At 47.8% G+C, this 15,137-nt stretch overlaps 1 protein-coding gene across 1 annotated transcript in view; it reads right to left on the bottom strand.

The window, feature by feature from the left end:
• Positions 1-2,989: 2,989 nt before the first annotated feature.
• CRACDL (CRACD like) overlaps positions 2,990-15,137 on the bottom strand; it is a 147,235-nt gene continuing 135,087 nt past the window's right edge. The window contains exons 8-10 of the mRNA XM_056116679.1: positions 5,825-5,994; positions 4,858-5,008; positions 2,990-3,788 (exon numbers count right to left, since the gene is read on the bottom strand). Of these exons, the coding sequence (XP_055972654.1) occupies positions 3,649-3,788; positions 4,858-5,008; positions 5,825-5,994 (461 nt within the window). The 3' untranslated portion in view covers positions 2,990-3,648. The remainder of the gene's footprint in view (positions 3,789-4,857; positions 5,009-5,824; positions 5,995-15,137) is intronic.

Genomic DNA, 15,137 nt, shown 5'->3' with positions numbered 1-15,137 from the left:
TCCCAGAAGAAAACAGTGCAATCTCCTGCCCCCGCACCTGGCTGTCCTCACCGGGGCCCCTTGGAGGGGAGCGGGTTGAGTTTCCCTCCCCGACCCAGCCAGGGCTCCGGCAGCCGAAGACCTCCAGAACCAGCCACCATCCACATGCGGAGACCACCAGCCACATGCTGAGACCACTCTCCACACGCATGAAGGTACTGGCAGAGGAACAAAGGCATGCATGTCCCGGGGCTGAGATCTCCAAGCCTGCTCAGATCAGGGCTGAGCATCCTCCACCCAGATCCTCCATATTCCAGTAGGCAGGGGTCACACCCACTAACTGGTCCCTTGGCGCCATGTAATCCCATCAATGGCCAAGATCCAGAGACTATGAAACCCAGCTCCTGGACGAGAACAACCCCAAATAAAATGTGTTTTAAAACAAGTAGGGACTTTCCCCTGTAGGACCCAGGAAAGAAATGTGGGAGGCAGTAGTTGTAGCTAGGTAACAAATGACTAGGAAACATAGGGGTACACAACAATAAAAATCAAAGGAAAGGGAGACAGCTCTGAAGTCAGGGGCACATGCAGAGTACAACAGGGCTCCAGTGTGACCCTAGAACAACGACTGGGGATAGCCCTAGGGCCCCCAGCAGCACACTACCGGGCCCGACACTGAACCAGCCTCACGTTCCTGGAACCAGTGTCTCACTTGGAGGCTAGCACTGACCTGATGGGACTATTGTCTGAGCATCAGGGAGGGCCCTGGGGCCCCTGAGCACTCTTTGGGAGTTCGACCCCCTGAACTAGAATACCCCCCAGTCCATCCTCATTTACTACAAGGAGCAAACACTGAGCACCGAGCTGAGAGTAACCTCAACCAACACCAGGATGTCGAAACACAAAAAAGGGGGGGGAAATGTCACTTAAATTTGGGGGTGTAAAGAGGTTCTTGGACTTATTTGGCCTATCTCTTTTTTTGGAGAAAAGAATGAGTCAGCACTCGCTGGAAAGCTGCCTAGGCACCCAAGGCCACCACTGCTCCCCTGGGGCTGGGCACACTGGACACTCTAGTCTACAGCATGGGCCAGGGTCACCTCACAGTTGGTGAGCTGCTCTAAGATCTTGAGCAGGAGATCCCCACCATGATGAGCCTCAGTATCCCCACCTGCAAAGTGAAGTGGAATATCCAGCTCTGAAGAATGGTGGAGAGCGTTAAGGAGCCAAATACCCAAGCCACAGGGTCCACAACACTGAGACTGTGAGACACAAACTTTAACAACCAAACTGAAGATGGCAGACTGAGGGCGGGGCTGGGTAGGAGCAGGAACCCAGAGACTGGTGGAGGGAAGTTGACACTGGTGCTGGGACTGGTGATGGAACATTGTATGTCAAAAACCCAACTATGAGTAACTTTGTCATTCATGGTGCTTTAATAAAATACAGTCTTGGTAAAAAAAAAAAATCCATGCAAGCACCTGGCTGAGTATGGCTGCTAGGAGGGACTGCAAGCCCTTATGGATCAACCTGTCACCTGTCCTGAGAAAGCAAGCAAGCAGTTCCAGGATGTTGCCATTTCCAGTGCTGCTCCAGACTTTCAATAGCATTTCCAAACGGTGTCCACTGTCTCATGCTTTCTGTATGCCAGAGGTTACAACTCCCCTCAGCAATTCCCAGCTTCTGGCTCCTCTTCCTCTGTGGATTTTTGCACTAGCCAGCACCGTCCTAATTTACCAAGTTCTAGAGAGAACTAAGCCAGCTTCTGAGAACACACAGAATGTCAACCTCTTCTTGAACAAAATGGAACCAAATACATTTCATTTTTCAGTTAAATCTCCCTTAAAATTGTTCTTCAGGGATTTTCTGCCAAGAGAAAAGCATTATGTTACTGGTAATAATAGATAAAATAGTTGTATGTTCTAGTTAAAAATATTAATGCACATGAGCCAGAAAGATACTACAGGGGTTGCATACCCTTGCCTTGTATGCAAGTGACCCAGTGTCATCCCCAGCATGACATATGGTCCTTTGAGCATCACCAAGAGTGATCCCTGAGCACAGAGCCTCGGGTAAGCTCTGAGGATCACTGGGTGTGGCCTCTAGACAAAAACAAAGATGTTCATATCTAAACTTTCAGAACAAGGCTAGTATAGCATTTGCTTTGAGCACATTTTCCATAAAGTTCAGCATTGACATTCTCTAAGAGATTGAAATTAACATATCAGTTTGATTGGGGGGAGAAGAAACTAGCCCATGATTATTTCACCAAAAGTAGACCCTTTAGTTGTGTAGTTCTAACAGCTAGAAAAATATTTCCATTCTGAAAATGGAAAATAAAATAAAAGCACCAGAACTTAGGATATATAAAATTAAAATCAAAATATATGAGGCCTAACTCATCTTTAGTTTTTTGTGTTTTGTGTTTTTATTTTATACCACTCCAGGGTTCGGGGGTTACTCCTGGCTCTTCGCTCAGGAATCACTTCTGGCTTACTCAGGCATCATATGGGATGCCGTGATTGAACCCAGATCAGCTGCATGCAAGGTCCTACACACTGTACTATTGCCCTGGCCCAAGGCCTGACTGATCTTCACATCTAAGTATCTCAACATACCTATTTGCATGGAGATGACTGTGTGAAGGGACAAATTGGAATTTCAAAAATAGAGATATTATATGCAATTCTGGAATCTTTAATATATTCTTTCTCTGCTGGGTTCTTCACATTTTGTACTCACAGGTCATCCTGGCTAACTCACTGATAGTCTACTTTTCATTTTTAACTTGCAAGTTAAATTAATTAGATGTTAAAATAACTGTACATTTCAAGGAAATCTTAAATTTTTTTAGGATGTCACTCTAAATTGGAAAAAAATTCAAAGAAAGCCAAATTTCACTGCAATGGAACTTAGGAGGAACTTCAATCCATGAGTGAGACTCCAAACTTCATCCCACGCGAACTCAGCATTGGGGATCTTGTCTGAACGCGAGCAGAAACAGCAAACGTGACATGTTTGAAACCCTTTATTGAACAGGCAGTGCATTGTGCAATAGGTAGAGACACATATGCCTAGTGGAAAATTTTAAAAATTATTTGGAGACACAGTCTCTGAATTGATAAACGCTGCTGTGGCCTTCCATGCCTCCCTGGAGTGGCATGTTCAGGAGAAGATGGTTGCTTCTTCACTGCTCTTGACACACGTGCCTGCTGAACCCTGAATGTTGCGCCTCGCAGTAGACGTGAAAGCAGATGACAGGCTCCATGGGTGAGACAATGACCAAGACAAGTTGCTCTGCAGAGGAAGCTCGGACGCAGTCACTGGGAACAACTTCTCTTGTGCTTTCACAGCTACCACCTGTAGGAGGCACCTTCCACCTGCTTCCGAGGCTCCTTGGTCAAAATTCTAAAAGACACTGATGGGGATTTTGTTCCTGGCTCTTTTCAATGATGGTCTTGTTTGGGGAGGGGGGGGCACCCTTGTCCAGTATGGAGGCTGTGTGTCTGTCCTTGTTTTCCTGGTTCTGTCTGCTTCCTCCAGCTGGCTCTCCTATACCTTGATGATAAAACCGATGTTAAGTTTCTTCATTGTTTGCCTTGATTTACAGGCAGTTTTTTAATAAGTGACCATCAATGCAGTGAATGTCCTTTATCAGCACAGCTGTCAAAACTATTTTATAATTTGGGGCATGTCACTCCAAGCCTGAGATTTCTTTCTGGCAAGTTCCATCCAGGAAGGCTGATCTGTGCTGGTGTAACTGGCTCTCTTCAGCTGATGCAATTCTTTCTCTGACATCACGGCAGCCTGAGCTGATGGCGAGAAGACAAAACAAACAGAAAGAGGAGAAACATATTGGCATTTTCCCTTAAGCTCTTACATGCCTTTAAAAATACACCAAGGTCTTAACCATGACCTCAAACCTGAATTCCGTTATCGTAGAATCATGTGGAGAAGGCTTAGGCATAGAATAATTTCTGCAGAAAGAAACTGACGAGCAGCATCAAACAGTTCCATGGATGCAAGGAGAGGAGAAAAATGTCCAGAATGTGACATGGGTGCTCTGGGGAGGACATCACAGGCCAACTGAATGTGGCCACAGTTAAAAACATAGATTAAAAATACTAAGCAAGAACTTAAATACACAGAATGAGATGAATTCAAAGACTTTGCGCTGCTCAGAGAAAGATGTGAAATAGAAAGGAACACGTATGTGATTCCATTTATAAGAAATGTCCAAAAAAGGCGCACACACACACACACACACACACACACACACACACACACACACACGTGCACGTGCACGTGCACGCAAACATAGAAAATAGATTAGTAGTTGAATAAAGTTTGAGGCGGGAAAGGTAAGTGACTGTTAAATTAGGCAGAATATTTTTTTAGGGTGTTGGGAATGTTGTAAGGCAAGTGTAGGGATGGTTGCACAAATTTACACTCATAATAAATATATGATCACTTCACTGTCACTGTCACTGTCCTCCCGTTGTTCATCGATTTGCTCGAGCGGGCCCAGTAACGTCTCCACTGTGACAATTGTTACTGTGTTTGGCATATCGAATATGTCATGGGGAGCTTGCCAGGCTTTGCCGTGCAGGCAAGATACCCTCAGTAGCTTGCCGGGCTCTCCAAGAGGGACAGAGGAATTGAACTCGGGTCAGCCATGTTGGCTGCTTGCAAGGCAAATCCCTACCCGCTGTGCTATCACTCCAGCCCGTGATCACTTCAGATGACTTAATTTTTATCATAAATATATCTTAATAGAAACTTTAAAAAATCAATGTCAAGGAGTTCAGGAAGACAAAACAAAAGCAAACCCACAGGACACACCCTGGGCTGGTACTCTGCCCCACATTCACGATGCCATACCCAAGTTCTGATGCGACAATGAGATTCCTCTTTGCAGCCCCTCCTGGAGGCGGATCTTTGTCCCCTGGCCTCGGTCCTGGTCCCCCGTGGGCTTAGCAGGGGTGATCAGGAAGGACTTGCTGCGGACAAAGTCAGCTTGCTTCACGGGTTCCTGTGAGATCAGAGAGGACGGTGCTCTGGAGCGTGTACCCACTGACGCCACACATGCTGAGTGTGGCCCTCCTCTGGGCCACAATTTCCATCCCTCCAGTCCCAGAACTGGAGGGCAGATTTCCAGAGCACCATTAACATGAATTGTGTTTGGAAACCATTTTGAGATTTTTCTAAGACTCAGTATGATGCATGCGGGACATCTCCAAAGGGGTCACCAGCTAGTAACTGCTTTCTAACCCCACCGAGTCTGGTGAGTTTCAGGCAGAGACACCGTAAGTCCTGGCTAGAATGAAAAGGAGCAGTTCTGACTGTGGGCTCCGCTTCATCCTGCCTCACTGTGGGCTGAGCATGCTTGGCACTTCCTGCGGCGCCAGGAGGAAGAAAATGAGGGCTGTGAGTCTTAGCCTGCTGCTAAGGGGGCTTTTCTATTCAGAGTGCAAAATGAGCCATGAGTTCCAGCCTTCCAGCCCGAGACAGGACCCAGGGCCCTGCAGGCAGTCAGCAGGGCCATGAAAGCAGGACAACAGAGCCACCAACTCCAGGGTGGAGCCCTTGCCAGGGCCCCCTGCAGAGGGACCGGAAGAGACTCTAACCCTGCTCTACTTCCCCAGGAGCTGAGCTGAGCTGCCTCTCTTGCAAGTGCCCCCCACTCCTCTGACTCCCTGGTGGCCCCCACATGCAAAGGTGTTCTCCAACACTGCAAGCGGAAGGGGCCAGGAGAGCCAGGTGGTCACCCGAGGGGGCCCAGCACACACTCCAGCTGTCCCGTGCCTAGAGACGGGAAGGGTTTATGGAGCAAGGGGCTCTCACACACCTTGACTTGCTTTCCTGCTTCACACTTCAGGCTCCTAGGCCCAGGCCTGTCTTCCAGCTCAGCTGGCAGGTCCGGGGCCCCTCGTCGCTTGTGTCGAGTGATGGTGATCCAGGGAGGGGTGGGCTGGCTGTCCGAGACTGGTCCTGACAATGCACAAGGCGGAGCCTTCTCTGTGGGTGGCAGGGAATAGTCTGGTTTTCCCTTCGCCCTCCCCCACACCCCGGCTTCTGTGCCCACTATGTGCCCCAGAGAACACTTTCCAGAGACTGCTGGGTAAAGGGGTGGTTTGGGAGCTTTTCTGGGGAGATGTGGTGCCCTTGGACTTCGCCTTTCCAGGGAAAGGCACAACAAAGGCATCCTCCTCCAGCAGGAGGCGAGGAAGAGTTAACTGCCGCTTCTAAGTGACTTTCTTCGTCCAATAAAATAAAAGCACGATAGAGATAAGATTTCTTTCATCAGAACCTGCCCTCTGTGCCCAGGACACACCACTTGACAGCTGACTTGCTCAAAGTCATAAACCTAAGCTTAACCTTTGCTTCTAGATATTGTAGGTATGGCCTTGGGACTTCGCCTTTCCAGGGAAAGGCACAACAAAGGCATCCTCCTCCAGCCAGAGGTGCGAAAGAGTTAACTGGCACTTCTAAGTGACTTCCTCCATCCAATAAAATAAAAGCACAATACATAAATAAGATTTCTTTCATCAGAACCTGCCCTCTGTGCCCAGGACACACCACTTGACAGCTGACTTGCTTGGAAGCCATAAACCTAAGCTTAACCTTTGCTACTAGATATCATAGGTATGGCCTTCCCCTGCAGAGGGGACACCAAGACTGGTGGTGGCCAGCAGGGATACTGCTCACCCTGCAGCAGAGGGAAGGGGTCTTCAAATCACAGTCTCTGGGTGAACTTTCCTCCATGACCACCGCCCCTCGCCGGGTGGAAACTGTGGGACAAGCCCCTTTTCCTGCTCACCCCTCCTGTATTCATCATCATCAGAAAAGTGAAGAGGAAAATAGGAAGCCCAGGGCTGAACTCAAAGGAACAGGGTGGTGTAGAGGGTTCCCAGGAGCCTGGAGGCTTTCCAGGGGCATGCCCCCAACCAGCCGGAGCTGGCCTGCACACACATGTGCTGGCATGTATGAGACTGGCACACATGTGTACTGGCATGTATGAGACATTACTCTGTTTGCTTTTGATTCTGCTTCCAGTTCAACATGAGGCCTGTCTCTCAACAGAGGGAGAAGAGTCACAGCTTGGGAAACTCCATCACCTGTCCCAGTGAGAAGGTCCTGTGACTTCAAGCACGGGGCCTGGCCTTGGCTGTCTTACCTGGGATTGCCTGTCTTCCGTGGGATGCTGCCTGAGGCACCACCCTCTGGGTCCCCTGGAAGCCTCTATGACTTGTCTCTTCCTGGCTGGTAGTTTCCTCCTGGCTCTTCACAAAGTGCTTGTGTCTCTCACAGTCTGAGTGTCACCCCCTACTGGAAACCCCCATTCTCCTTCTCTTGAGCAACATTGGCCTCTGCCTGTGTCTCTAGCCAATTCCCAGAGCAGTTCCCACAGGAATCTGACCTGTCTACACACCAACTGCCAGGTCTAAGCCCCGAGGTCTGTGCAGTATGGATGTGGCCACAGGCTTTCTGTGAGAATGGGGCTTGACCTTCCCTTTCTAGGTTCCTCTGGGCTCGTGTGCCCAACCTTGGGAATTTCTCCTGACCATCCTGGCCATCCTCAGCTGTGAGAAGCTGTGAGACAGATGTGCCCCATCACTCTGCTCTGTGGTGGCTCTGTGGTGTCTTCGGTAGGGGTTGCATGCAGGTAAGGCGCTGTTAAGATAGACTCTGAAGGGATTGTTTCTCTAAGTTAGCAGAGACATCAGCAGAGCATGAGGTGAACTTGACCTGTGGTCTACAGCCTATGTCAGGTGGGAAACAGCTTAAGTGTAGAAGCTGGGAACTGCCCAAGGAACTAGCTTCTGAGGAACATGTGACTCACAGTATGGTGTAACCTACAGTGATTTATTGCCCTTTGGTGGAGAAAATCAAGCAGAGACTCTCCTAAGCTAACATGTGGTAAGATTCTTAAGCCTCTAAAAAGTTTGGTAGGTCCTGCCAGTTTTGAGATAGCAAGCTTTAAGAAACTGTTTTCCTTTCATAAAGTTTCTCCTTGGTTTATAACACTAAATGTTGGTACTGTACCAATTCAGAAAGCAGATAACATATAAAGAAGAAGAGTGTTTCCTATAAGTCAACTACTGAGAGCTGTGTTGACACTTTGGCACTCCCACTCGCTCCCATTCTTTGCCATCTCAGTAATACATCCCACCCCTCACTTCCGGGACTTCTGAGCATTTCCTATGGACCTTGAGGCTGATTTTCTGCTCTAAAATCTTTGATCAAAGCAGACACATCTGTCACAACCTGCTGGAGCCCGAAAGCACCTGATTATCTAGCAGAGCAGTCACCTGCTGGTACCTCTGGCTTCCTTTCTGTGTCCATCTATGGCTGAGTTTATAGAAGGGAGGTTGACAGAGACCCCTGGGGACACTCAGGGCCTCACTTGTGCTGATGAATTATGTCAGGCTTCTGGATTGAAAGTTGTGTGTGTGTGTGTGTGTGTGTGTGTGTTGTTGCTGTTGTTTTAAAGTGTCTGGGTTGGAGAGATAGGATAGGGTAAGGTACTTGCCTTGCTCATGGCTGACTCCAATTCCAACCCTGGTACCACGCAGGTCCCCGAGTCCCACCCAGGCACGCCTCACTCTCTGTGCTAGGGTTGGCATTGAGCCTGCTCCCTCTCTGAAGACACTGTGCAGAGGGCTGTGTCCTACTTCCACACCCAAATCCACCTCGCCAGCAGCCCTTCTTCTCTCACTCGGCACATCCACTTGTTCTTCCTGCTAGCTGTTGGCACCCCTGAGAGTTCCCACTTAGAAACTGTATTCATTTACAATTTGTTAAACAAATTTGTTAAAGTGTCTCCATGGTTTATAACATTAAATGGTGTTGTACCAATTCAGAAAGCAGATGAAAATATAAAGAAGGAGAAGAGTGTTTCCTATCAATCAACGCCCCCAGAGCTGTGTCAAGGCATTGTACACTTCCTCAAATTTGACCCCCAGCAATTTGCTACTTGCATGTGACACCTCCTGGTCACTGCAGACAGGCACGGAACAGGAAAGTGTCTGTCCACTGTGCAGCCAGAGCCAGCAGAAGGCCAGGACATACCTTCACACCATAAATAAGTATCCTTCCAGAGGGAGGCTCAGTGGCACATGGTTTTGTTGGTGATTTGTTTAACTGCCAAGTCAGGGGGATAGGGGTGTGGCAGGAGGCGTGGTGCATCAGGTTGGGTTCCTGTAGCCACAGGCTCTAGCCCCCTCAGATCAGAGCTATAGCCTGATCGCTGCTGGATTTGATTCCCCCCACCCTCCACACACCCTAGACCCAATTCCTGCACCCAGGAAGGGGAGGGGAAGAGACAGGAGGGAGAGGAGGAAAAGGAAGGGCAGGGGAGGGATCACACATCTGATGAGCTTGGTTTGACCTGAGGGGTTGTACTCTAATGGTTGGGTTGGATGTTGGCTTGTGCTCTTAACCAGAAAGACACATAAAACCAGGTCACACCTGGTCACTTGATCAGAGGCTCCCAGGACTCTAACCTGGTGGTGGCGCATCAGCATCTATGGGACTTTACAGAGCAGAGCCACTGTGAGAAACCAGCAGCGGGTGCTGTGACCTGTATTCACTCACACCGTCCTGGGCTGGGCGCCCACCTCTGCAATGGAGCTGCGTGGTTTCTTTCCTATTACCTGGGCTGTGGGGTGCTCAAATCAGTGGTGACCAGGGCTGGCACAGTGCTGGGGGCCTGCGTGGGGGTGGGGCATTGGCCTCCTCTTACGGAGCCCCATCCTTGCCGAAAGACGTTCCTTATCTGGCTCTTCCCTTCCCCATAGTGCATGGCCCATGGACTCTCCACCAAGAGCGCAGGCCAATGGGCAGGAGTGCCCTTCAGAGACCCCAGAAATGGGGTGCTAGGGGCTGGGGACAGTTCCATTCTGGATTTTGCTCTGAGGTGCTGTGTGTGCAAATTCTCTGAGCTGAACACACAGCCCCGTTGCATGTCCCTGTGTGTGTATCAGTCTAATATAAACAAAGCAGAGACTCTCCCCAATCTCTTCTCAGCTATCTGGGATTCAGCCATGCCAGGAGGTGAGAAGAGGCCAGTGAGCTCCATGGAGCAGTTTCCAGACTGCACACAGGTCTCCAAACCCAGGGGGCCATGAGGGAGGCAAGCAGGATCAGGAAGGCGCTGCTGACCTTCCAAGTACCTGCCTGGAGTCAGGACTGTGGGAGCTGAGGTTCACGCTGAGTGTAGCTCTGTGGAGACTGTTCCAGCACCCTCTCCTCCGTCAGGGTCCCCCACAGTGGGCAGTCCACCCTCAACAGGAGAACAGGGGGCAGTCAACAGTCTCAGATAAAGCTGGGGGCACTGTTCAACCCCCTCTCCAAAGTGCAGGGAGCCCTGCCCAGTCCTCTCCTCTCCCTTCTTCCCTGCTTTCCACATCGCTCTCTGCTCACAATCCACATGACAGCTGCAAATGCCCTAGCACTGTCACCTCAAGTCACCCTGAGGGGAGAATGGGAGAAGCACGTGGAGCAATTCCAGCACCCACTATTTCCAGGGAGCGTCAGCCACCAGCCCCACCCACTTCCTGAGGGTGCCACAAAGTGACACTAGGAGCTATCCACTCTCAGGTGTCTGGTTTGGATCATGGAGACAAGTATGTCACCTCTGCCAGCTGGTGACACTCATGCTCCCATGGGATGGTCAGTCCTGGCCACAGCCAGGGAATGATCACCTCCATCGAGGGAGCTGATGGGAGGCGGTCCCCAATTCAGGCTTTACCTGTAAGCTTGGCTGCTTACAAAAAAAAACCTCGTGAACAGGTATTTATAATGGAAAATCAGTATGTCACTCCATCTAGACACAGATGGTGTGAGGGCAAACGAATGGGGTCACATACAGCAAAGGGCAGGGCAATCTCTGTCCCTCAGACTCAAGCCAGAGTCGCCCACGCTTACCTGCCCTACTCAGTGCCCCCAGCTATATCTGAGGCTACGACTGCCCCCTGTTCCCCTTTCTGTGCTGAGGGTGGACTGCTCACTGTGGGGGACCCTGATGGGGGAGGGCGTGCTGGAACAGTCTACACAGAGCCACACTTGGTGTGAACCTCAGCTCCCATCGTCCTGGCTCCAGGTGGGGACTGGAAGGTCAGCGGTGCCTTCCTGGTCCTGCTCAGGTCCTAGGGGTCACTTTAGAGAGTGGCCCAGTCTCTGGGCTGTCAGGCAGTTGTGTGTCCTCCCCCTTGAGTGAGCAGGAGTGCAGAAACTGAGTGTCAAGGGTTGAGGCTTGTAGGAGGAGGTGGGGAGAGGTAGCACCCACCACCACCTGTGCCATACTCATGTCAGATGACAGAGACTTCAGGCTGAAGAAGGTTATAAGAAACAGCGAAGGTCATTTCTTAATGATTGAGGAATATGTGTATCGGGAAGAACTCACAAGAAATGCAGGACCAGGAAAATACTCAAAACGACTGCTTATAGATCAAAACCACAATGAGATATCATTTCACACCACAGAGACTGGCCCATATCCACAAGAACAAAAGCAACTGGTGCTGGCGCAGATGTGGTGAGAAAGGGACCCTCTTTACCTGCTGGTGGGAATGCCGACTGGTTCAACCCTTTTGGAAAACAGTATGGACGATTCTCAAAAAATTAGAAATTGAGCTCCCATTTGACCCAGCAATACCACTCCTGGGAATATATCCCAGAGAGGTAAAAAAGTATAGTTGAAGTGACATCTGCACTTGTTTGTTCATTGCAACACTATTTACAATAGCCAGAATCTGGAAAAAACCTGAGTGTCCAAGAACAGATGACTGGTTAAAGAAACTTTGGTACATTTACACAATGGAGTACTATGTAGCTGTTAGAAAAGACAAAGTCATGAAATTTACATACAAGTGGTACTACATGGAAAGTATCATGTTAAGCGAAATGACTCAGAAAGAAAGGGATAGACATAGAAAGATTGCATTCATCTGGGGACCACAGGTCACAGGTCACAGTCCTCCAGTTATTCATCAATTTGCTCAAGCGGGCCCAGTAACATCTCTCCATCGTGAGACTTGTTGTTACTGTGTTTTGGCATATGGAATACTTCACGGGGAGCTTGCCAGGCTTTGTCGTGCGGGCGAGATACTCTTGGTAGCTTGCCGGGTTCTCTGAGAGGGGCGGAGGAATCGAACTCGGGTCGGCCATATTGACTGCATGCAAGGCAAATGCCCTACCCGCTGTGCTATCGCTCCAGCCCATCTGGGGATCATAAAGTAACAAAATTGGAGACTAACACCAAAGAATAGCTGAGATAAATACCAGGAGGTTTATTCCATGGCTTGGAGGCCAGCCACACATGCTAGGGGAAAAGGGAGCTCAGATAGAGAAGGGAGCACCAAATAAAGGGTGTTGGGAGGATCCTCCCAGGATGGGAAAAGCATGCTGAAAGTAGACTATAGACCAAACATGATTGTCACCCATTGCCTCTTTTGCAAATCACAACACCCAATAAGAGAGAGAGAGAACAAAAGGGAATGCCCTGCCACAGAGGCAGGGTGGTATGGGGGGGGGGATGGAGGGTGGGAGGGATACTGGGATCCGTGGTGGTGGGAAATGGGCACTGGTGGAGGGATGGGTATTTGATCATTGTATAATTGAAACCCAAGCACAAAAATTTGTAAGTCTACAACCGTACCTCATGATGTCTCACTAATAAAAATTTAAAAAAAAACTGCGTATAGTCTTGAAGAAAGACATTGATCACTTTATCACTGTCATCCCGTTGTTCGTCCATTTGCTTGAGCGAGTGCTAGTAACGTCTCCATTTGTCCCAGCCCTGAGATTTTCGCAGCCTCTCCTTACTCGTCCTTCCCAACGGTGCCATATTGGTGGCTCTTTCAGGGTCAGAGGAATGAGACCCCTTATTGTTACTGTTTTTGGCATATTGAATACGCCACCGGGAGCTTGACAGGCTCTGCTGTGTGGGCGGAATAATCTTGGTAGCTTGCAGGGCTTTTCGAGAGGGACAGAGAATGTAAATAAGAGAATACAAGCAAGTATGTTAAAACCAAACACATGTGTGCTGCTTTAGGTACATCAGTGGGCTAAATTATGAGAGATCTAGCTTATAGGCATTGACAGCAACATAATAGTAGTTGGAAATTTCAAATTTGTCACCTCTTAGATCAACTAGACTAAAGCTAAGTAAGAAAATACTTTCTTTAAAGGAAGAAACAGAAGAGAGGGAGTGAATAGATGTATTTAGGGTTTTCATCCTCAAAACACCAACTACATATTGGTCTCCAATGCACATGGGGCAATCTGAAGACAGGTCACATGCTGGGACACAAAGCAGACCTCCACAGAAAGCATAGAAATCATATCAATAATCTTCTCAGACCAGGATGCACTGAAAGTAGAAGTTAATCACAAACATAAATGGAGAAACAACTTGAACACCTGGAAATTAAATAGCTTGTTACTGAACAACCAGTGGGTGAGAGGGAAGTCAAAGAGGAAATTGAAAGATTCATGTAAACAAACAAAAATGCAGACACTACATCAGAACTTGTGGGATACAGCAAAAGTGATGTTAAGAGGAAATTTCATAGCTCTGCAAACATTCATCGGAAAGGAAGAAAGGGTCCACACAAGTAATTTGATTGCACAATTTAAGAAACTAGAAGATGACCAACAAAAGGAGCCCATAGCTGGCTGGAAGAAGAAATAATAAAACTTTAAGCAGAAATTAATGAACTAGAACAAAAAAAAATCCCCAAAGATCGATGAAACTGACAGCTGGTTCTTTGAAGAGAAAAAAACAAACAATATGGGTAAACTACTAGCAAAACTCACAAAGAAAGAGAGAGAACCCTAATAAGCTGAGTCAGAACACATACCACAGAGATTCAAAGGATTATCAGAGATTACTTTGAGAATATTTATGCCACAAAATGAGACATACTAGAAAAAATCGTTATATTCTTGGACTCCTATAACGTCCCAAGGCTGAACCAAGAAGACATAGAACACCTGAACAGATCTGTTATTCTTGAAGAAACTGAAATGGTAAATAAAGAGTCTTCCCCCCAAACAAAAGCCCAAGCCTATATGGATTCACTACTGAGTTCTTTCACACCTTTAAAGAGGACCTATTGCCGATCCTTTTCAAGTTAATCCAGGAAACTGAAGAAACAGAAACATTCTTAAGCAGTTTCTATGAAACAAACATCACCCTGACACCAAAAGCAGATAGAGACACCACAAAAATAAGATAATCACAGGCCAATATCCCTGATGAACGCAGATGAAAAGATCATTAACAAAATATTAGCAAATAGAATCCAACAACTCATCATAAAGGTCATACACCATGACCAAGAAGGATTTATCCCGGGGATATAAGGATCCTTTAATATTCACAAGTCAATCAACATAATATACCATATCAATAAAAGAAAAAACATATGATCACCAATAGATGCAGAGAACACATTTGACAAGATCCAACACCCATTCACGATAGATACCATTAACCCCCAGAAGGAAACAGCAAGTTCTCTTATGCTATTTTGGCAGTGATGGCTTGTATTTGACACTAAAAGCAAAGACAATGAAGTAAACATAAACGAAGGGGACTAGTGGGCTGAAGAGATAGTACAGTGGGTAGGATGCTTGCCTTGCATGTAGCTGATCTCTGAGTGCAGAGTCAGGACAGAACCCTGACACCACTGGGTATGGCCCAAACCAAACCAACAAATAGAACAAGGGAGACTATTCGCTCGAGCAAAAATTTTTTTAAAAAATTAAAAAACCTTTGACATTGAAAAAAGAGACCAACAAAAAAATGAAAAGACAAACTACAAAGTGGGAGAATCCATGTAGCCAAAACCATGTAGCTAAAACAGGAGAACATGAAAAAAACTATAAGGAACTTCTGGAACTCAGTATCAAGAAAACAATCTGATTTTAAAATGCATAGAATTTAAGGACCGCCAGTGACAATTTTCCAAAAATGCATACAAATGGCAAATGGTATATAAAAAATTCTCAGCATCACTAACTGGCAGGGAAGTACAAATCAACAAGTCAAACCACATCCATTAGAACCATTAAGAGGTAGGGGCTGGAGAGGGTCAGGAGGTTCCTGGCCAGGGGTCACTCCCGACCAAAGAGCCAGGAACAGACCCTGCCTT

This window comes from Sorex fumeus, unplaced genomic scaffold (assembly GCF_029834395.1).
Source record: "Sorex fumeus unplaced genomic scaffold, SorFum_2.1 ptg000033l, whole genome shotgun sequence".
Lineage (NCBI taxonomy): Eukaryota > Metazoa > Chordata > Mammalia > Eulipotyphla > Soricidae > Sorex > Sorex fumeus.
Note: the sequence above shows the minus strand (reverse complement) of the source record. Positions and strands in the feature narration are given on the sequence as shown.